This window comes from Cydia pomonella, unplaced genomic scaffold (assembly GCF_033807575.1).
Source record: "Cydia pomonella isolate Wapato2018A unplaced genomic scaffold, ilCydPomo1 PGA_scaffold_44, whole genome shotgun sequence".
Classification (NCBI taxonomy): domain Eukaryota; kingdom Metazoa; phylum Arthropoda; class Insecta; order Lepidoptera; family Tortricidae; genus Cydia; species Cydia pomonella.
The window spans coordinates 57,292-81,522 of NW_026907877.1; the positions used below are offsets into that span (position 1 = coordinate 57,292).

Sequence of the window (24,231 nt, forward strand, 5' to 3'; positions counted from 1 at the left end):
ACTAAACATCCATAGCCAATATAAGATGTCAAATGTTATCACAATTTCATTTTACTATTTTTAATACTATCATATTTAGCTTGTTGGATACTAAAAAGGAGCTACAACTCTAACACATGTATCTTTCCTCAAGACTGCGTATAAGTAGTCATTTAGTCAACTATGTTGTTCTGAGTGGATTAAATTGAACAAAAGTTTATTTTTACATCGATAAAGCGACGTGTATACTATAATATTTACAAAAGCTCAACTAAACATGGATAGGTTTATTAGCATCCACTTCATTTGATAAACTCCTGATCATCAGCTAACTCGAATCAGTCAATCGTGTCATGTCTTTTAAGTATTTGATAGGATACAATCATCTTTCTATACTCCTATTTTGTTCCATATTCCTCTCGATATCAATTATAAAGAAACAGCTGTATGTTATAACATACCCAATCTCTCTGCTCTATTGTTTTTGTCTTTTTTCAATAATTTTAATAATTCCTTTCTTTTACTACGTTCAACACTTATTTATTAGTTATCCTATTGTTCGAACATATGCGTTAAATTTTTTCAGGCATTATATTTTCTAACTGTTTGGGTCATTATTTACGTTTCTGTTTCTCATTTCACTATCGACTCACAAGAGATCACGAATTGTTCTACTATAAGTAAGCTAACAAACTACAGCAAACTTTTGCAATACTGTTTCGTGTCTTAATTATTGGTTGCATTAAGAAAACCCAGAATTCCTTTATGAAAATACTACTAGCTTGTAGTTAATTTCATGTTCAAACTGGGTAACTTGATACTTTAGTCTGTAATGACATCACCTGTACACAGTTTGTCAATAAAATATTTCTATTCTATTTTAACTATGCATTTTGTCCACCTCTCAAAAAGATTACTCACACTGCTCTGGTCTATCCATTATAAGTCTCTTTATCCCGTCAAATGACAATTAATTTCTGTTATATTTATCAATCTCGTATAAACTTTCAATATCTTTTTCTCTAGTATACCGGCTTCTGCTTACCTACCTAAGTACCTCGATACTTTTCAATATCCTGCTTAAAGGCAAATCTCTTTACTCGAAAGAAAGAAAGAAAACCTCGATCTGTGTTAGAACTCAGTCACTTTACGTACTTGCTACTGTATCATTACTCACGACGGTTTAAATTTCTGCAGTTCAGTTTTGGATCACTATATCAAACTCAAGAGCCTTAATCAATGCTCAAGCATTAAACGCATTCATGTTCAATTACGTTCTTCATCTGGCTCAACACCCGAAATTCAAACAACTGTTTTTTCCTAGAAAAAGAGAAAAACTTCCCCAAATTCTAACAAATTTTTTTGTAAAAAATATTAATTGTAACACACATTTCAATCGAACAATAGTCACAGACATACAGTATCTGTTCTCTATGTACAACTTTTCTCTCTTTTCATTTTAGCATCTATTAATAGTATTAACCATTTCAATCGGACAATGCTCACACACATACAATATGTTTTCTATGTATAACTTATCTCTCTTTTCATTTTACCATCTATCATTAGGTAGATGTAAACCATTAGGTTTTGTTATACTTTTTTTTTACTTCATTTCATAAAATAAAATATTTGATACTCTGTATTATAGAATTTAACGGAGATCAAACTTAATTTCGATCTAACTTGTAATCAAGACGCTGTCTTACATTTTACCCACTTATACTTTATATTCTCTTCTCACAAGGCCACTGTAAATTCTATATCTTAAAAAAAAAATCGCGTAAGTATATCTCCACACACGACAGTCGTTAAACTGCCAGCGTCGATAAAAATCTATAATTCTTATCTTCATAAGAGTGTAATTTCACTAATTCATCCTTCGTTTGATTCATCTCTCCAAAATTTGAGGCGTATGCTCAGGGTTATTTTAATTTCAACCATATATAAAATAAAAAAAATATATGAACCATTTCAAGAGAACGAACGTTCGCTACAAACGTTCCGTTTTTTTCATATTTCACTTACAGCTCTCACAAGTCACTATTGTGATTCTGTATCTCCGTTTAATCAATACATACGTATGCTTGTTGGAATTAAAAATCAATATAAGCTACAAATTACTTTTTTTTATTATCATTCCATCAATAACCAGTTGCATTCTTGTCATCGTACTAAATACTGTAAATATTACTTGCAATGTCACGTTAGAATATAATTTATGACCAATCAAAGAAAAGATTAGTCATCTTATTTGGACTAAAAAAAACATCCGTCGCGTTCTTGCGACCACCATAGTCAAATCTTTAGCAACTAGTCATACAGAATTTACCATTCGCACATTCGCATTTTATAATTCGCAATTTCAATGTGTACACTTCCGTCAAAAAACAAACAATTTCATCTAATTCTCAACATCCGTGACGAACCCTCACGTCAAACAAAAATAAAATGTTAAGATGTACTCTCACGTACTTTAATGTTTACTTTCCTTGACGCACGCTCACTTCACACAAAAATCAAATTTCAGATGTACTCTCACGTCAAATAACTTCTAACTACCTTGACGTATGCTCATGTCAAATAAAAAACAATTTCCTTGACGTGCTCTCACGATAAACAAAAATCAAATTTAAAACGCACGCTCACATCAAATAAAAATCAAATTTAAGACGCACTCTCTCGTCAAATAATTTTCAACTTCCTTGACGCACACTCACGTCAAGCACAAATCATATTTCAGACGAACTCTCACGTCAAAAAATTTCCTACTTCCATGACGCATGCTCACGTCAATCGATGATCAAATTTTAGACGCACTCTCACGTCCAACAAAAGTTAAATAACTTGATTGAACAATAGTTATTTGTACAACAAGAAAGCAAAGTTTGATATTTCTTTGAGTGCTTGTTTTGATTGTATAATAAAATACGTAAAATATGGTGTTTTTATTAAATTTTAAACTTTTATTTCATTAATTAATTATTACGAATGAAGACTCGTAGGGTGTTTTGGAACGATGCGGTCTGACTTATTTCGGGGGTCTATTATAAACCGTCAATATACCGTTGAATTACGTATGCACTTTTTTTGTTCAAATATTCCGAACTTGTATTAGGCCCCGCTCGTTGAAATGACATTCGACTCTAAAGGTCACTTGAATGTTATTTTGTCTCACTCGGTGAGCAAAATGTGATTTTGCTCACTGTTTTTAAGCAGCAAATTACCCTTGTTCGAGCTGCTGACGTGATAAAATATTTTCATCAGTGAAACAAACAAATTCGTTATAAATTATATGTCTTTCGCTCTTTGTTGTCTTTAACAAAACTATCATCTGGCACTGACACTGAATAGTTCTGTATACAACAAACTCTCAATACTCGCTCTCATGCTAATAAATATATTATTTATTATTGTCATACAAAAACTTGAGTTAACTTCTCTTAAGTTACCTTCGCTTATGTTAAGCTACCATAATGCTCTCTCACATTGTTATTATATATCGTGTACCTGCGTAACTTTAAATCATACTAGTAGACCATATGATTGACCAGCAATTTTACACAGACTCTGCATGAGTTTAATTATCATAACTTCTTTCCAAGTTCTATATTGTCGTTTAATACTAAATAAGTGATTTAGAATCAATGCATTTAAATTTACACACTGTCAAAATCCATTGTCACATTATACATAAGTATAGTGTCATTTAACCCAATTAAATTATCTCATTAATAAAAAAATAAAAAAAAGGATTGTCTATTTCAGGCTTCTAGCCCATAACAAATCTCTTTATGTTTCATTAAGATCTCTTAGATACGCTCATTTAAAATTACTAGTACCTGGGCGACCGAGCTCCGCTCGGCTACAACTATCCATTGCAATATGGTGGCGTATAATAGGTGATAATCTACATAAACTTAAAAAGTAAAATGTGAACTGACAATTATTATTATTTACAATCGAATTCAACCTTACAGCACTTGTCACAGAGTAACGCCATCTATTGCCAATTTCTCTTATTACATAGCTCATTTTTTTACCAAACCAAACCTGTCCAAAACAATAAAATTTAAAAATTATATATAAACTTGAACATATAAAAAAAACAAAGGTTAGTCAACGGGCGAGATTCGAACCCGTAACACTCGTTTCTAGCCGTCCGCGTCCCGACCCGCCGGACAAGACGGACAGTGGCCAGTAACACGAAATCAGCGACCACATTCTGCGTCGAAAGAAAAACGCATGAAAACTCGAAAACACGCGCCTTCCCAAACACAAGACTAATCTAGACCGACTGTACACCCCCAAAAACCCCCATATACCAAATTTCAGCGAAATCGCCAGAGCCGTTTCCGAGACCACAGAAAACTATATATATATACAAGAATTGCTCGTTCAAAGGTATAAGATAATGCAACGTCAGAACGTTATGTCAAACTATCATCTTCTAATTTACTTACACTCAAGTAAATTTACATAATGTACGCTCACATTATGAAAAACTATCATCATCTAATTTACATACGCTCATGTAAATTTACCATAATGTACGCTCACATTATGAAGTACTATCATCTAATTTACATACGCTCATGTAAATTTACCATAATGTACGCTCACATTATGAAGTACTATCATCTAATTTACATACGCTCATGTAAATTTACCATAATGTACGCTCACATTATGAAGTACTATCATCTAATTTACATTCGCTCATGTAAATTTACCATAATGTACGCTCACATTATGAATCTGCTATTCTATTTATCTCATCTTTCACGTCCAAACTCTTAATATTACTCATGTTATTAAAACTACATAAGTATATACTACACAAAACGCTTGTTTACGTTGTTGTACACTAGCTTACTTTAAATAAGTATCTGTATTTACTTATATTTTTATGCTAGCCCGCTTTCAACTGTAAGGCTTTCATTAGCATAAATAAACTATGAGTCTCATACAATTTTAGCTAAATTGGAGTAAAATTTACAGATAACATGTGTAACACTGTCACCTGTATAATACTGTCACTGCCACCATTAAACGTAGGTATTTATTTCGACAAAAATATGTCTATAAATAGGTACTTATTATTTCGCATTTTAGTGCTGTCCAACGAGGTATTCTATTTTACTACTACCAATTCACTGATTTCGTATAGCTTTAACTAAAACTGCTGCATTGAACATAAATCATGACGTGTACAACAATGAAATACATAAATGCTTTTAAAAATTCTTATCAAAGAAAAAAATATATAGGAAAGCATAACCTACTCCATGTGTAAAAATGACAAAACTAATTTATTTCTGGTCATGATGCCTCATATACTGATGTCTTAAAGGAACTTTTATTATCATAATATATATTTAATTAACTTTCTTGGGCCATCATATGATTTACAACAATCATTTAATATTATCTGTCTAAATTATCATAAATTCATTATCTATCACAATAAACTACCAGCCAATTTATTGTTTTCAGTTGCTTGCAAAGAAGTGGTAAGATATACTTCTTAATGACTATTTTTACTCACGAGTTTTAAAGCTACCTGCAACTTCATCATGCATTTTTTTAAATTGCTAATATATATAATAATTACTTACAAGCAGGCGCCAAAAACATATATCTGAAGCATGTAAATCGTCCTAAACTCATGAAATAAAATACTTTTTATTTCTATAACTTACGTTTCATAAAACTTAGGAATCAAAATAAATCTCAAAATCCCAATGTGGGTTAGTGGTACGTTAACACTTCTGATTTATTGTGCTTCTTATTGCATGGTTACCCTAAACTATTACTACTACAGCAATCGGGATACTTCCAGGTACTCTGACCTAACCAGTTCATTACGATGCTTCCTCTTTGACAGCCTCAACCCAAGTGAACGAGCCTGTCCAACATTTACCGTGTCCCCACCACCTGCTAAAACTACCGTGTTTTGACATAATGTTAAATCGTGTTCAGTATAATGTTATTTTTCCAACTACCCCTGTATTAATCGGGGTAACATAATAATGTTGTCACGGTATAATTATTATTTAACTGCTATCTTAAATGTAAACATAAATAAATCATGACACTATATAGAGAGTGGCGAGTTCAGTTGGGATCAAATGAAGGATCTTGATTTGGTATGAGAGTACTGTTTTTATTTTTTTATGTACGCAAATTTATTTATCTGATTAACAAAAAAAATATGCTGTTCCTTTCACTGATATGTGTGAAATTTGTTAAATATACAAAGGTTATGGCACCATCGCTCGTAAATATGCCGCCATACCTTTGGTCTATGCTCTGTAAGATGGCGCTAATTTTTGATATTTAACAAACTGAACACATATCAGTGAAAGAATAAGGATCAAAGTCAAATGGCGTTCTAAAAGTTTTAATAATGTGTCGAAAGATGGCAGTAAATTTACTGTGGCTTTACTCTACTATATTCTCTCTTTGGTTATATCAATATTATGTACTTGCTTAACCATGCCTACCTTACTAATCTCCCTCCCCTGCCTCTTACTTTAACAATCATTATTTGCGACCTTAACATACCTTGATCTCCTGAACGAAGATGTTGTAAGGCGTGAGCATGAGCACCACAGGGTTGTTAGAAGCCTGCAGCACAGCTGTGACCAGGCCTGGATGTCCGGGGACCTCGGCCCATTGGCAGAGGGCTTGGACACCGCCCTGCTTGCCGCCCCCGCGACCGCCTTCTTTGGGCGGCGTGGTTAGGGATTGCGGGATCAATGCAGTGCCTGGAAAAATACAGAAGGTCACTAAAATCCGTAAATTAATTTCGTATAGGTTTTTTTTTGTGGAAAGCTGAATCGAGACTAGCTGACGATGTGAGTAGATTCGCGCGAAATACTCTGTGCAAGAAATACCTCGTACAACTTATTCAATAGTTACATGATGACTTATAAATAATAAATAAATAAATACTATAGGTCAAATTAACAAAGTCCCACAGTAAGCTCAATAATGCTTGTGTCGTGGGACTTGTGGGTAATTAAACAACGATATATATAATATATAAATATTTATAAATACATAAATACATAGAAAACACCCATGACTCAGGAATGAATAAATGCCCTTACCAGGATTTGAACCCGGGATCATCGGCTCCATAGGCAGGGTCACTACCCACTAGGCCAGACAGGTCGTCATAAAATGACTTGTTGCCAAACAATCCCCTCATCTACCTTAAGAACGTGTAATTGGTAAAGTTTTGTGATGAGGTTGTTTATCAGGATATTTTGACAACCTTCAGTTTTTCAGAGCTATGTTACCTTTGACGCTGTCTTCGACAGTGCTCAACGGCGCGAGGTAGCTCCTGCCGTGAGCATACGAGAAGAACAGCATTTTGAGCGTGTGCGAGTAGTACACGGAGACTCCGCCGCCGCCGACCATGCCGGCCACGTCCTGCAGAACATAGCTGCATAAGCCGCAAGAACAAACTCAACAAATACTTAACTATACCTACCTAATAGGGTTGGCTTGATGACGCAACATGAGAGCCTACTAAAGTACGTAAATTGGGGGCATCTTCCTCTGTCACTCTGATTAAGCCTTCGTTGGATTAGAAGAAGAAAATGCCCGCAATTTGCGAAATTCGGTGTTCGTGGTAGGCGCTCTGGCCTCAGACACAAGACCACGCTACTTCGTTTTGTCCTGTGCGTTCTCTCGTCGGATAAGAAAACTGATTAAAATAATCATGATTATTGGCAACAACAGTAGAGAACTGTTATTCTGTTTAAATAAGAAAGTAATACCCCATTTTGTCAGATAGCTCAGTTAAGACGCTCTGGTATGCAGCTACGATTGTACTGTTGTTCAGTGTTTGGTGTCATAAACGCGACGTCGCCGTGTGCGAAAAAAACTGGTCGCGACTAAGATGGTATTCCACCTGTCCAATTTCTTTGTCCAATGTGCATTGCAAATCACTCTCAAATACACATAGGACCAAAAAATTCGACAGGTGGAATACCATCCTAAGCAACATACGATGTAGTCGCTGCAAACTCGGACCTTATAACGTCTATCACAGAGTCTATTTTTCATGAAGTTCACTTACCTGTATCTCCGGATGCAGAACCTCCGGTGTGTTTGTAATGTAGAATGTGCCAAGAGAAGCGCGGGACTCCTCGCTGGTCGGTTGCCAGTACATGTGGCCGGCTGAGCTCATGCATATCATGTGCATCACGCCTTCTTGGTTCACGAACGTCACGTCTCGGACCTGCAGCAAGGAACAAGTTTTTAAAATTACGTAAATTATAGTCGTGTAGATCGTAAACACTACTTTTTTCATTTTTTTTTTCATACTGTCCTGGCCGGTATCGACCACGGCGACTGTTGCAGGTGGCTGACATAACCGATTTTAACAGCAAATGTACGGCCACATTCACTGCAGGTCAGCACCCCTCCAACAAAATTTTAATCGATGACCGCAGGTGGTCGGGCCTTTAACTCGTCGCGTTTCGCATCGAGTTTGACTCGCCTCTGCTCTACACACTACTTACTTACATTATGAACTGGGATGAAATATTACTACAAACTATCATGTTTAGAACGGCAAAAGCCAGCTGAGAGTGATTGTGAATATTCAAAATGTTTGCATAAAACTCAGGTAAGAAGCATCTGGAGCGTCAAAACTGAATTTAAAAAAAAAATACACTAAAATAAACCGATTTTATTGTGCGTTAATCAATACCTTTAGGAGCTAAAATGCAACACACAGACACACAGGTTAAACTCGTAGGTGAGTGAGGGGTTAAAAAAGGTAAGGCTCGCTCTCTGTAAATAGTGTTTAAGAATCTTGTAGTAATTGAACTACAAGATTCTTGATGATGATAAAAAAATTATATTATAAAATATCAGATTATTTAAGACGTTACAACCCTTGGAGTTGATAACCATGTGTATAGATCATAGATAATTCAATTTAATTTTTAAGTAATTGTTACTGTTTGACGTCATAAAGCCATTGTAAAATCCTATTACGAAAATAAATTGAATGATATGACAGTTATGATCTAACCTTTCCACTAGGCACCAGGAAGTGATGCACAGGGTTGCTAAGGTCCTTGCTGAGATCAAATATCTTGACGAAGTCCGACGTCACCAGCGCGAGCTGCGTCTGCGAGCCGGGCAGCCAGAGCGCCTTGATTATGTAGTTGTTGGCTTCCAGGCCGGTGTTGATGACTAGGTGGTCTGCCACTGTGCCTTTAAATAGTAGTTAATAAATACTCCGGGTTACATGGGGCGTACGATTTTGTGCCCATTGCTGTCGAAACAGCCGGACCCTGGTGCAGCAAGGCGTCCGAATTGTTCAGGGAACTGGGTCGGCGGCTGAGAGGGGGAACGATCCCCGTTCTGGGTCTTGGCTTGTCCATCAGGTCTCCATCGCAATACAGCGTGGCAACGCTGAGTGTGATGGGGACTTTTGGACAAGGCATGTCGGAGGACGGGCTTTAGGTTAGTTAAATAAATTTTAAGTTTGTGTTTGTATAGTTTATTCTTGTGTTTTTTTTTGTTGTAATAGTAGTGATTTATTTAAGTTTCTTTTTGTAATGATTTTATTAACTAATTATTTACTCTTTACCAAATATAATTATTAATGAATATTAGAAACACAATTTGAAACGATCATGCCAATATTTTTACTATATGGCGCCTAGTGTAGTGTCCAATGCAGGCATTGAAGCTCTAATTTTTTAACCTTTTGAACGCTTTCTCTCTCGCATCAAAATGTGGCATACACGGCAATATCTCAACTAGTGAGAAAATAATTTAAACCCAACAGTAAAATTGCTTGAACAGCGTCTGCCATGACCCCTTTAGTGGTCGTGGGCGTGGTAGGCACGAGAGCACACGACCACTTTAGTGGCTCTTAGCGTTCAAAGGCTTTACTACCACTATTTAGTTTTTTTTTTGTATACCACGTCGATGGCAAACAAGCATATGACCCGCCTGATGGTAAGCAATGACCGTAAAAGTGTTGGTAGCGTAGAGGTAAGAGCGTGCGACTTTCAATCCGATCGCGGGTTCAAACCCCGGCTCGTAGCAATGAGTTTTTCGGAACTGATATTTACTAGTCGGTTTCCGGTGAAGGAAAACATCGTGAGGAAACCGGACTAATCCCAATAAGGCCTACTTTCCCTCTGGGTTGGAAGGTTAGATGGCAGACGCTTTCGTGAAAATACCAACGCAAATTCTTGGAATTAGTTGCTAAACGGATTGGGGGGGAATAAGGATCAAAGTCAAATGGCGTTCTAAAAGTTATAATCATGTGTCGAAAGATGGCAGTAAATTTAATGTGGCTACAAAGTTTTCTTTGACAATCCACCTCTATTTCAAATTTTCTTTAGTTACACGCTACTTTCACTGCTGGATGACGTACACGCTAATCGTGGTTGGTGCAACTGGCCCTAAATCAGGGGGGCGAAACTGTTCCTTTCGGGCATTCCCGGCTCCGCTCGGCTCAGCATTGCTCCGAGCAATTATTAGGGTTGGCACAACTTGACGTCCCTTTGCGTGTACGACACAGTTAAGATAATGACTTGAATTTTTATAACCCTAAATAGCCGAAAGGGATAGTACCATAACATAAGAAAGGGATAGCATGAATCGTCCCTGAAACGCTGTCAAATTCCGGTTTTGTAGGAAGTTTTCTTTCTGTACCGGTCGCCGTGGAGACTGCTGGACCCTGGGATAATGAGGCTCTGGAGTTTTTATGGAGTTGGGCAGGCGTTTACGGGAGAAGGGTAATGATCCCCGCTCTGGGTCTTGGCTGCTCCAACAGGTTTCCATCGCCATACAGCGGGGGAATGCTGCCGGCATAATGGGAACTTTTGGACCGGGCTTGTTGCAGGGTGGGGATGGGCGTTAGTTTATAGAATGATTTTGACGAAGCTTGCGGAATTCATAAGTTGTTTTAGTGTGGCGGACTGCATTTGTATTTGATTATCAATAAATCTATGTGATATAATATGTTTTGTAAATAAAATACATACTATTAATAGCCATTAATATTCTCTACGGTAGTACGGTCACGTCTGAAAATATCGATACAGTTTTTTTTTTTTTATGAGAGAGGAGGCAAACGAGCCGACGGATCACCTAATGGTAAGCAATTACCGCCGCCCATGGACACCTGCAACACCAGAAATATATGGGCCATAAGGTCGTGTATACATATTTTTGGCACTTCGATCGTGTCGATGTTTCCAGACATGACTGTACTATTACTTATTTTCTGCCTAAATGTTACCTCCACTGTTAAACGTCAGTACGTGACACTCCTTTATGCCGCACACGGCGAGTAAGTCTTCGTTCCACGGGTTCCCGCTCAGCGTGAGCACGGTGAACGGTATGGGGGCTGATGAAAGCCGAGTGAGAGTCAGCTTGTGTTTGGACGAGTCCGCCTGTTTGAGCAGGGCGGATAGCTGGAGCACGGTGATTTTTCCTGGGAAGGGAAAGATTAGCGATGAAAATAACGATAAGATAAATATAGTGTCCAAGTAGGCAGCCAGTTTGTAATAACAAATGCGCTTATGAACGTTAAATATAGCTACGCCGGCTCTAACCCTATACCTCTGATCCGAGAAGATTTAAATCCTTCCTAAATTGTAGGAGGGTGTCCCAATATGGGACCAGCAAGAAACTTGGCGGGACACAATAAAACATACAATTTAAATTAATATAGAATTTAAAAAAATCTAAATAACATACAGTAGGTATATTTTAATAGAAATTGGATGTACTAGATTGCTAACGCAGCTCGCAGGACGTTATCATTGCCAAACATCCATGATATAATGTCCTTACTACCTTTAAATGTAACACAAAAAGGTAGTGCAGTAACGAATTAGAACAAAACAAATATAGCTTAGTTCTTTGCCCAGAGGCTAAGTCTGGTTGCCCAGAGGCTAAGTCTAGCGGTGCAGAGGGGTAACGCCACCAGCGTTCTTGTGACCATGCCGGAAGGAAGTGATTTGGGGGAGATCTTTTATATTTAGTTTTTAGTTTTAAGTTGTTTTGTGTTAGCATAAGTTCAATTTACTTGCTTTTTGTTTCTTATTTGAAAAAAAAATATAATTATGTTAATAATCCGCTTACTTCTCAATCATATCGCAATCAATACACATACAATTGTTATTGTTACTGTTTCGATTTAATCATCCTTTAGCCAAAATAAGAGAAAATGTCCGAAGTATCAAATTACGGCATCTACGCAGCCGGTACCCTGACACCGTGAGGTTGCGTAACATAGTTTCTTTTGAAGTAGTCACCAAGAGACCTCGAATTATCTTACAGATAGCGCTAGTATAGGTTTTGCCTGTCAAAATCTTGTTGATTTTAGATAAATAAATAGAGACAGGTTAAACCTATGCTGGCGCTATCTGTAAAATACGTCTAGTAAATTAAATTTAATGTAATGGTATTTATTTAGTTACTACTACTCGTTGGATGCCTATTTTCGAGTGCCAAACTAAGCAATAGGTATAATACGTATGTAACATTAAATCGATTATTCGAATAAATAGTAACTGGTTAGTTAGCCAAATAACGAATGATGTAAATAATAGATTTTAAGTACTTACCTAGTATTAAGACATGACATGTAAAATATATTTTATCAATAAATTATCGTATCGTATCGTAGTTATTAATATTTAATTTTAATTTTTAAGTGTAAATGTGTTTAATGTCTGTAATTGTATGTTATTAAATGGTATTAAAATTTCTAAAATATGGATTAGCAATAGGGAATATTACGCGAAACTCTGCGTAGGGGGCACCACTACCACAATCCATCACAATCTGGGGGTCTACCGCGAAATAAGAAAATCGAAATTTCTTTATCTGACTCTTGCATTTTCGAGCGATGAAGAGGCAGATAACCAAATTTCGATTTTCGCGTTTCCCGGTAGGCCCTTTGTAAACAAACCACCTTGATGCATCAACGTCAAATATTATTATCTGTAAAAACTTGTCAAACAATTTAAGGCACAGTATGTATAAGTTACTCTATGGTTTATGAAAGGTGCTAGTGCTGCACTATGGCGGCAGAACATTGCAGTAATACTCCCTATTGTCTGAAATAAATGAATTATATTTTTATTTAATTTTATGCAGGCGCCATTTATAGAAGCAGTCGCCCATTGTCTGTTAATAAATGATATTTAATTAAAACCGTACCTTTCTCGTGCGACACGGCGAGGTGCTGCCGGCGGCCCTGCGGCGACGCCAAGCAGCACATCGCGACCCGGCGCAGCTTGTGGTTGGACATCAGCTGGCGGATCGTCTGGCCGTTCTCGCCGGTGTACGACATGCGGACGTTTTCGAACGCACCCTCTTGAGAACCTGAGAACAGATTTGATTGTGAATAGGTCGTTGTTGGTGAAAAGTTATTTATTATTTTATTATTTATTATTTTTATTTCCCACACTTACAACTATTTTTACAGGTACTAAACCTAAGACAATAGTGTAACTACTTATATATAAAAATACAATTTAAAATATATCATTAAATCTATAACATAATATATACAATGCTGACTTTGTGAATTCATTCAGAGAACATGAGAATATGTCAATATTCTCCGCCATTACGTTGAGGGTCCGCACAGCGCGCGTCAGCGGCGCCAGACCGAGCAGATTTGTGCGCCCGCGCGGCTCGGCCAGCAATCGCGGCCGACGCCGGCGCCACACATACCCGTCGGGCACGTACACGCTCACATACCTCAATACCTGACTGTTGTGCAGTTTTCCTCTGAGCAGTTTAAAAATGTATGTTGCCAGGCATAGCTCTCTGCGCACCCGTAACTCGTTATATCCTACCATACCAAGAACGAATAAAGTTGGATACATTAAAAGGTAGAAAGGGTATACTTTATATTTCCGCCAATACAAAAATCTAACAAATTTGTTCTGGATACGCTCCACCATTAAATTATATTTTGTTTCATGCGGAGCCCAGATAGCTGCATTGCATTCAAATCTACTGCGCACCAGTGCGTTGTATAAGGCGATAATAGCGCCAACATTTGTAAAACCATGTGAACGCCGGAGCACAAAACCCAGCATTCTATAGACTTTTTTACAAATATCGACGATATGATCCCTAAACCTTAGATCAGCTGTGAATTTAACTCCCAGGTCTTTAACTTCTGTCACTCTATTTAAATTCTCCGAGTTAATTTTGTAGTCATGTACAATGGGGTTTCGCGCTCGAGTGAAGGTAATAGTCACGCACTTGGACGTATTAAAATACAACTTATTAGCTTTACTCCATGAAACCACACTATCTATGTCACTTTGTAAATTTGCACAATCCGAAGTATTTTTAATGGGTAAAAATATCTTTAAATCGTCAGCAAAAAGCAGGCAAGCCGAATTCTTGATAACCTGAGGCAAGTCAATTCATCAGTCAGTCAGTTAATCAATAAATAAATTTGTGCTTAAAATTTTCCTTAATTTGAATAAATTTTGACTGTTGAGAGGTTACCATGACAACGTCTCAAATGAAAAGAAATCGTCTATCCGTGCGCCTAATATTATTATCTCGCACGCACTTGGCGCGGAAATATGTCCATAAGAGGATATACTCTACGTTTGCAATAATATTAACATCAATAAATTGCTTTCATAATCTAAATACTGAAGTTTACTCTCTTATATTGTAATGTTTATTTATTTATTAACTTTGATAATTAGCTTAAGATAATTATATGTAATACTGTCTCACTATTCATAAGTGGTTGTTGCTAGGTCTACATGAATAAAATATATTTGAACTTTGAACTATGTTTGCACGTAATATTTGATCCCACGTACCCAGTGTCAGCACAATAAGGTTATCAGTATGGACGAATTTCATATCGCCTAAATAGAGCTGCGCCAGAGTGCGCTGAACGTGTCCCATACGCGCCAACAGCGGAAATTCGCAAATTGCGGGGATCTTTCTCTTTTACTCTCACTAAGACGTAATTAGAGTGACAGAGAAAATGCCCGCAATTAACGAACTTCGATTTTCGCAGTTATAGCCCTGACCACACGACGAGCTTCACCTGCATTCAGTAGTCTACTCACCCAGTGTCGGCACCATAAGATTGTCAGTATGCACAAATCTCTTCTCGCCCAGGTGCAGCTGGGCTAGCGCGCGCTGAGCGCGTCCGTGCGCGCCCACAGCGGCGCCGCGCTCGCACGCGGCACGCACCGGCCCGGACAACACGTCGAGGAGCTTGCGGACCTTGTCCATGCACGCGCCCCAGCCTGAGTACGAGGCTAGGTATTGGCGGCAACCTGGTGACATAAAATATTAGTTAATGATTCTACCTCTCAAACTTTAAACTTATCCATTTGCTAAATTCTTTACGTAGTCTTGTTTACGTATTAAACAATATACATAATTGCTACTTAATTAAAAGAACCGGGCAAGTGCGAGTGGAACTCGCACACGAAATGTTCCGTGCCATTGTCTATAAAAACGGCAATAGCATCACGTTTGTTGTATGGGAACCCCCTTAAGAACCTCAGAAATGCATCATGTGTGAAATTTTAAACTGTCTAACTATCACGGTTCATGTGATACAGCCTGGTGACAGACGAACAGACAGAGTCGGACAGCGGAGTCTTAGTAATAGGGTCCAGTTTTACCCTTTGGGTACGGAACCCTATAAACCAGAAGAATATTTTAAAGCGATTTGGCAAATTATGGTGAAATTTACAGACATGCATTATGGAAAAGAGGCATTTTTCTTAGGGTTGTAAGGCCGTGTTGCATAAGGGATAAGGGTGATTTACGAGTTTCAATATGCGCCCCAAACAGCAAGAGGTTAGTGGATATTGTGAATTCATCCAGATAAAATTGTTTCGATGACATATCTATATTCTGTTTTATTCCATTAGTGGAAACTGTATTGGCTCATGTATTAGTCATATAATGTATATCCTGTATTGTAATCTGTTTATTTCAAAATAAAATAAAATGTAAATAAATAATCTCAGCTGTACCTTGTATGTTGGCCGCGAGGACGGGCCGGCGCGGCGGCGCGAGTAACGCGGGCGGTACGGGGCTGGAGGGGCGGCGGCGGTAGGACGGCGCAGGTGGGGCTTCTTCGCCGCCCGAGCGGGCGCCTCCCAGCAGCGTCACGGAACGCTTGACTAGGGCTTGGCAGCTGAAACAGATGTCAACATTAGAATTATTTGGTTAAAAATCGGCGGTGAATAATTGGACGGATAAAATTGTCGTTGTTACGGCTTCTAAAAAACAATTTTTATATCCCGATCATAGATAGCATCAAAAACCTCTAAGTCTTAAGAGTTTTTTACTTTTATACATTTGTTTTTGTGCGAGGTAAATTTTCTGTTGACGCGACATTGCGTCCTAGGGACTCAAGGCGTGAAACCAGCTTAGCTTTTAAATATTTGGGGACAATCTTAAAAAAAAAACCAGCAAACAGGGGTGGGTATTTATAAGCCTGATATCTTGGCCGATAGGGTAGAATGACAATACGAAAATGTTGGTGTATCCAGGTACGGTACAATACTGAAAAAAAAAAAGCGGCCAAGTGCGAGTCGGACTCGCCCATGAAGGGTTCCGTACCATTTATGACGTATTAAAAAAAACTACTTACTAGATCTCGTTCAAACCAATTTTCGGTGGAAGTTTCCATGGCAATGTACATCATATATTTTTTTTAGATTTTTCATTCTGTTATTTTAGAAGTTACGGGAGGGGGACACACATTTTACCACTTTGGAAGTGTCTCTCGCGCAAACTATTCAGTTTAGAAAAAAATGATATTAGAAACCTCAATATCATTTTTAAAGACATATCCATAGATACCCCACACGTCAAGGTTTGATGAAAAAAGATTTTTTGAGTTTCAGTTCTAAGTATGGGGAACCCCAAAAACTTATTGTTTTTTTTCTATTTTTGTGTAAAAATCCTAATGCGGTTCATAGAATACATCTACTTACCAAGTTTGAACAGTATAGCTCTTATAGTTTCGGAAAAAAGTGGCGGTGACATAATCGGACAGACAGACGCACATGACGAATCTATAAGGGTTCCGTTTTTTGCCATTTGGCTACGGAACCCTAAAAACGATGTCATGCCTCAATGGGCATAAATGTCCTAATATATTTTTTACTTTCCGAAAAAGGTTTCCCTGAATTTCAGCAAGAAATATATAATATATAATGCCCTACATCTACCCCAATAGAACTGTAAATTACGAGATATATATTTTTAAAGATTATCTCGCTGATATAATTTAGTTATCTAGGATCCTATGAGACAGCGAAACAGGAAGTAGCTTCTGCGGCGCGAAGTTTGATTACTTGATTAGTCTTTGCGCCACCGTCGCAGAAGAAATTGCCGAACTTGGTGTTAGACACGGCGTGCGGTGACACCCACGGGCGCACACGGTGCACACGCCGACACCGTCCACCATCTTGCATGTGTGGCAGTGGTACTAATGTGGTTCATGTAGCTTGTGTTTACCTGGAGTCGGGCTTGGCGCCACAGTCGCAGAAGAAGTTGCCGAACTTGGCGTAGGACACGTCGTGTGTGCGGTGACATACTCGTGCACACACGGTACACACACCGACGCCGTCCACCATCTTGCACGTGTGGCAGTGGTACCAATGCTGGTTCATGAACTCGCGTTGGGTGACCGTGAAGGTGCAGAGTTTGTATTGAAGCATGGCGTCTTCGTCCTAGAAGAATAATAAAATTGATATAGTCTAATAAAAACCCTATTAGTTTGATTCGACAATCCGTGCTCCTTAGCCAAACCACCTATTATAATTATGACGATGATAGATAATAAAGATGTACCGGTTATAACAGGCCCTGATTTAGAGAACTAGGGCCCCTAGGCACTTGGTATGGCACGTAGAATTTAGGGGTTGCCCCTTCTCTATCTCAAAACCATTGCTATGTTGCCTGGGCCCCTATGCCTAGGTCTTGTGGGCCTAGGCGGAAATCCGGCCCTGGGTTTTACGCTTATAAGTTACGCAAAATGTACACATCTCAACCGGTTCATGCGGCTTAACCTTTCGCATTCAGCTGTCAGAACCGGCTATTGAAACATTGACCTTGAAGTCTAGAGGATTAGGACGAATACGGGACAAGGCACAAGAAATGTTAACCACGAAACCAAAATGTAGCTTAACCATTCATAATTCAGCTTGTCGCAATTAGCTGTTCAAACAGTTACTTGTCCAAACTGTCGGGACCAAGGCTTGGAATAACACCCATAACCATAATTTAGGACCCATTTATGAGTCAAAAATGTTAGTCCACAGTCTCCGGACGTCAATAGGGCATATTTAATCATTAGTATTAGGTCTCTGCTGTGCGAAACAGGGTTAATGTTTTCATAATAATGGCCATTTTTCCGAGCCTAGATCGGAACAGATAAGAAAGGTTACATACGCAAGTAAAATTAGTATAAGACTTACGGAATCATCGGCGCTCGTGTCGTCATCATCCTGCTGTTCGTCAGCGTAGTCCAGGTCGAAGCCGAGGTCGTACGGCGCCTCCCATGTCGGGCTGACCGACCGCCAATCTGCACACAGGTATAAAATGTGCCTATGTGTAAATATTCATATTTTTTGTACTGTTGGAATTGGTTATTACTTATTAGTTAATTGTAGAAACTGGAGGAATGGGTATTGAAGGCAAGCTTTAACTATAAAATTAAACAGATGGCTAATTATAGTAAACCACCTAAAAACTAAAAGGTTTAGGCCCGAAATAAGACATGGAATAGTGTACAAAAATCAATTATTTATTATTTATTTTATTTATTTGAGATCCAACAGCTGTGAAATTAACATAAAAATATAGTAGATACTACTAAACTAATAGGTACTATACTAAGGTTACGCACTATCGCAACCACATATGTATAAAGCAACACAAGATATAACCTATAAAGCAACACAAGAACAATGTCAAGCTATACTGATATTGCCGAGACACAGAAGTCACTGGAGATGAGAGTGCAGAAGATGCTTGCTGAATTTGAAGCCAAGCTACACAGGTCTCCAGCAGCAAAGCCAACAGTCACTAGCCTCAGTGAGGAATTTACTGTCTTCAAGGAGCAAACTTTGGGCTTGCTGAAACTTCTGGGCAATCAGATTGAAAGCATTAGTCATGCTCAAGATGTCATGGAGATGAGACATCGGAGAAAGTATCTCCTTTTCAATGGTGTTCCGGAGGACTCGGCTGAAACTGTAAGTTTGCGCATCGCTGGCATAATCATGGATCAATTAAAAATCTCCAATGTATCAGCTGCTTCATTCGTGGGGTGTCACCGACTTGGCAAGCTGTCCGAGGGCCGCAATAGACCCATCCTTGTGCGATTCACTGATATGCAACTGAAGTCAGCGGTGTGGCAAAAGAAGACCTCTTGTAAAGGAACCTCATATGCTATCTCTGAGTTCTTGACGCCTCGGCGGCATGCGTTGTTTATGCAGGCGCGTAAGACATTTGGGATGAGAAGCTGCTGGTCCCTTGACGGCAACATATTTGTAAAGTTGGCCTCGGGCAGTCGCGAACGCATTGTATCGAAGGAAGACATCGAGCGCCTGAAGCCTCATAGCGCTAACCAGCAACCTGGTTCGTCGTCGACACCCGAGCCCGGCGTCGCTGGTGTGAAGAACAACGTGGCGGATGTCCCCTGCAGCCAGGGAGGCCGATCTCGGCGCGCCGGGAAGCCATAAGTTATTGTATGTGTTGTATAGTTCGTGTTGTAAATTATTTCATTGATTGCTCTTATTGCATCATGGCAGTAAGCGGTTCATAGCCCATTTATTCTTATTTTCTTTTCTTACCCGCTTTTTGTTATAAATTCAGTTAATCGTGCAATGTTTTCTTTAGCTAATCAGGTATTTCTGACAGAGACATTGACGTTTGGCATGTGTATTTTTTTTTTTTTTTTTTTTTTTAATTTATTACGAGCATTGGCAACTAGGCCATCAGCTCAAGCATGAAATACAAAAGTAACATAAGTACTTATAACTAATTCACATAAAAATGAGACACGAATCTAATAGTTACATGAGATATTTACAATATTTACAAACTACCTATAGTATGAGTAACAAATTGATAGATTACAGGATATAATTGTGGATATTTCATAAGGCCCTGTACTGAATTTGGCAGAACTTGCAAACAGTGCCGGATTAACCATTAAGCAAAATAAGCACTTGCTTAGGGCACCACGTCTAGGGGGGCACCAAGATCGTTGGCATAAAAAAAACGGGTAGTTTGTACATGTTCATGTACACCTACCTTAAAATAAAAATGGTAAATGTGTACCTTTGTGCGTCGTGTACAGGGCACGTAAACGCGTCTCCAACGTAGGCCTTTGCCCCTACGAGGAGGCCCATTCCATCAGGCTTGCAATATATGCTGATTTTTACCTCATACTTTACCCATTGGTTCGTGGTTGATTTTTGATTTCCAGCATTCTGCAAGTCTGTCAGCCTTTGGGCCAAAGGGCCTTACACCCAACGTAGAGCTCAGTTTTAGAAAGCTATTTGTCTTCAACCCTCCGTGGAGCTTGTTCTTCAGCCTTCTCGGGGTGTCGAATTTAATAGTAGATCTGCACTTTTGTCTTAATTTATAATTATGTCGTGTCCGAATTTCGCTCTCTTGCAACTCGGCCTTCGGCTTCGCACCGAAGTCTTAACAGGTTTTCGAGGATCGGAATTTGTCACGCATGCTGCCCGAGCTCTTGCACACCAGATTGGTTTGCGACGTATTGCACACGGCCAAGCTGCAGAGCCGCGATCGTGCGAACTTATTGTCAAAGTTTTATGATAAAAAAACTGATGACGGAATCAAAGGCTAAGAAAGGCTAAGGCACGAAGTTCGAAAACCAAAAGCATACTTACGGTTTTATTTGAACCAAAGGTTTCCTTTAGCAGAATTAATCTTTGTTTTCCTAAGATGTAATTAAGAAGTGATGCCACCCAGATTTTTGATTCAGGTTTATTTCAGCTTCGGCGAAGTCGGTCAGTCGGAGGTCAATAACTGTTTAAGTTTAGGTTCTAAGTTACGTTTGGTATCATTTTCGACAAAATCTAAAATGTTATCCATATCATCATACCAAATTTCATTCAAATAGGTGCAGCGGTTATTGATTCCCCACGTAAACTGCCACCCTCCTTCCTTCACACATCCTTTCATCATTTTTTAGATTAAAACTATCCCATATGTCCTTGCTCGGGACTAAACTAATTATTTCTATACCAAATTTCAACTAAATTGGTTCAGCGGTTGAAGCGTGAAGAGGAGTAATAAAAAAAATGAATATTTTACATGTTTCCACTTCGGAATGGTGTCAATGTGATACCATACTCGTAAATGAGTTCGGCATTCCCGATTTATACGAAAACGATACCAAACATAGCCTACTAGCTTAACTGTTATAGATATCAAGATAAAGTTGAGCGCCCACCCCCCTCCTCTAAAAATGTACACTACAAAACTTGGTGGCTCTGGCTCTGGCCACTGGCTCCACTTCTTAACTAAATCAACCCTTGGGTCCTAACTCCTAGGGGCCATTTCTGCCAAAGGAAATCTTCGGTTCGAAACGCCTATTTCATCGGCTGCAACTAACTCTAATCAAGTGCCCTTTTGAGCGAGGTCAAATGCGAGCGAGCAGCAGGAGAGCCATGATCACATTGGTTCGATTTCGTTAGGTCTTATTCATACTCGGCTTTTTACGTTATGCAAAAGTTGGCCTTAAGCTTCACATAAACTTGGACATGTGTCCAAATCCAGGCTTTCGTCTCTCGCGGCTGGGCATTATGCCTTGTTTACAATTCGCCATTGGTTTTTTTTTATAGCGCGCCGCCATCAGAATTTCCGGGCGTCTAACCTTATGAGGACCTCAGCCTTCGGCCTCATTCACACAATTTGTCAATTCCAAGTTCTGCTTTCTTACAGCGTGGCCTTTGGCCTCATACGTAAAAGCGCCGATCGGACCGCGCTTTCAGCCTTATGAAGAGCTCAGATTTCGACTTACTTTTTAAAACACTTGGCCATAGATTCTTGCCAGAGCTCGGCCCTGCTGTAGCTCGACCTTTGGCATGAATGCGCTTCTCAGAAAAGCTCTCTTTTCAACCCTGTGTGGAGCTCGGCCTTAGTCCTCGCTTACACTGGGTATTTTTTTCAGTCAGCTACAAAACCCAGCTCTCTCGCAACTCCGCCTTTAAGTCTTGCTCGGAAGCGCGAAGTGGGCACTCCGGATCTTCAACCTTATGAAGAGCATGGCCGTTGGATTCGTTTTTGACTATTGCCACCATTGGTTCAATTCCAAGCACTGATCCTGCAGTTCGGCCTTCGGCCTCGCACAACAGTCCGCCACGGTAGAAACAACTGAGGGTCAACCGCGAACCACGTTCGACGTGTTGTCTCCCTGTCGCACGTACGAATTTACAATTGCCTCTGGGCCTCAGTCCTTATGTAACATTCGGGTTACTTTTGGTCATGCTACTTCTAGGGTTTATTTGTGAAGTGAACCAAAGCAGTTTTAATCACATAGTTAGACGGAAACGCAAGTACACAATTATAGATTAGGTAATTTCAGTCATTTAGTTCACGCAGTTTGATGAAGGTGACATTAGGATAGCGACTGCACCAGCATTACTGTTGCAACGTTACTGCTGCAGCACTGTCAATTTCCTTGATAAAATAAGTAATGGATTGAATATACAAATTGCAGCAGTAATGCGACCATGAATGTCACTTAGTATCTTCTTCAACCTAGCGTTTTCCCGGCCTAACGCCAGGGTCCGCTTTCCCACTTAATCTACTAAATAAACGTCACATAGTATACCAAAAAAAACAATATTGTCAATGTAATCTGGATGAGCCTAGGCAGAGGGGGCACCAAGATCTAGAAATGCTTAGGGCATCAAAATTTCTTAATCCGGCACTGCCATTGTGTGATAGAACAGATACACTGTGTGATAGACGTTATGAAGAAACAAAGGGACGAGGGAACACAATGTCATGCTACGCTGACCCCAAGAACTTAGATGGGTATTCAAGGAATTAGTTTTCTGTGCCAGTTTGGACTCTGTCGCAGTAACAATCGTTATGAATGTCACTAGGGATCTCATATTATTGTCACTATGACAAGGTAACAAGTGCCACGTTCGTCTAATCCCTATAAAATCCCACAGAATATACGGTCTCGCCGCCCACGGTGATCAGGGCGGCTAGCGTGCCCGCTCACTCGCGAGTAGAGTAAATAGCTCGGTCTCACTCACCATGTCGTCAGCCAGCCCTGCGCCGCCGGGAACAGCTGCTTGTGGTCGCCGCCGGAGTGAGCATCCGCCAATCGGCACATCTCCTTCATGAGGAGGGGCGCACATGCGTTCTCGCTGCACACAGTGATCAGGGCGGCTAGCGTGCCCGCTCACTCACGAGTACAGTAAATAGCGCGGTCTCACTCACCATGTCGTCAGCCAGCCCTGCGCCGCCGGGAACAGCTGCTTGTGGTCGCCGCCGGAGTGAGCATCCGCCAATCGGCACATCTCCTTCATGAGGAGGGGCGCACATGCGATCTCGCTGCACACAGTGATCAGGGCGGCTAGCGTGCCCGCTCACTCGCGAGTACAGTAAATAGCGCGGTCTCACTCACCATGTCGTCAGCCAGCCCTGCGCCGCCGGGAACAGCTGCTTGTGGTCGCCGCCGGAGTAAGCATCCGCCAATCGGCACATCTCCTTCATGAGGAGGGGCGCACATGCGTTCTCGCATGCATACAGTGATTAGGGCGGATAGCGTGCCCGCTCACTCGCGAGTACAGTAAATAGCGCGGTCTCACTCACCATGTCGTCAGCCAGCCCTGCGCCGCCGGGAACAGCTAGATGTTTTGTATAGAAAGGTTTATTGCTAATTTTTAAAAATTGTTTGTTCCATTTTAAATATTAGTCCGCGACTTTAAACATTTATATACAAAAAATCGGCAAAATCTTTGATAAAGACCGATTTTAGCACTGGTCACCAAAAACGTATTTAAAATAAATATCTTTTCTCTTCCCCTCGGACCCCCGCAAGGGTTAGACGTGTCATAATTACGCGCTACTTTATTTATAAAAAAATAAATAAACAATTTACTTAATTTAATTCAAGTGAAATATTAGGAGTGCATAAGCTTGAAAGACCAGTTGCCGTACCGCTGTAGTACGTCACGC

At 39.6% G+C, this 24,231-nt stretch overlaps 1 protein-coding gene across 1 annotated transcript in view; it reads right to left on the reverse strand.

Annotated features, from left to right (window-relative positions):
* Positions 1–23,766, reverse strand: part of LOC133534034 (E3 ubiquitin-protein ligase UBR4-like) — a 65,917-nt gene extending 42,151 nt beyond the window's left edge. Inside the window, 14 exon segments of the mRNA XM_061873126.1 lie at positions 6,547–6,749; positions 7,287–7,419; positions 8,072–8,233; positions 9,035–9,219; positions 11,267–11,461; positions 13,198–13,362; positions 15,093–15,305; positions 16,017–16,180; positions 17,512–17,726; positions 18,474–18,580; positions 19,106–19,242; positions 23,304–23,451; positions 23,507–23,604; positions 23,678–23,766. Of these exon segments, the coding sequence (XP_061729110.1) occupies positions 6,547–6,749; positions 7,287–7,419; positions 8,072–8,233; positions 9,035–9,219; positions 11,267–11,461; positions 13,198–13,362; positions 15,093–15,305; positions 16,017–16,180; positions 17,512–17,726; positions 18,474–18,580; positions 19,106–19,242; positions 23,304–23,451; positions 23,507–23,604; positions 23,678–23,766 (2,214 nt within the window).
* Positions 23,767–24,231: the final 465 nt, after the last annotated feature.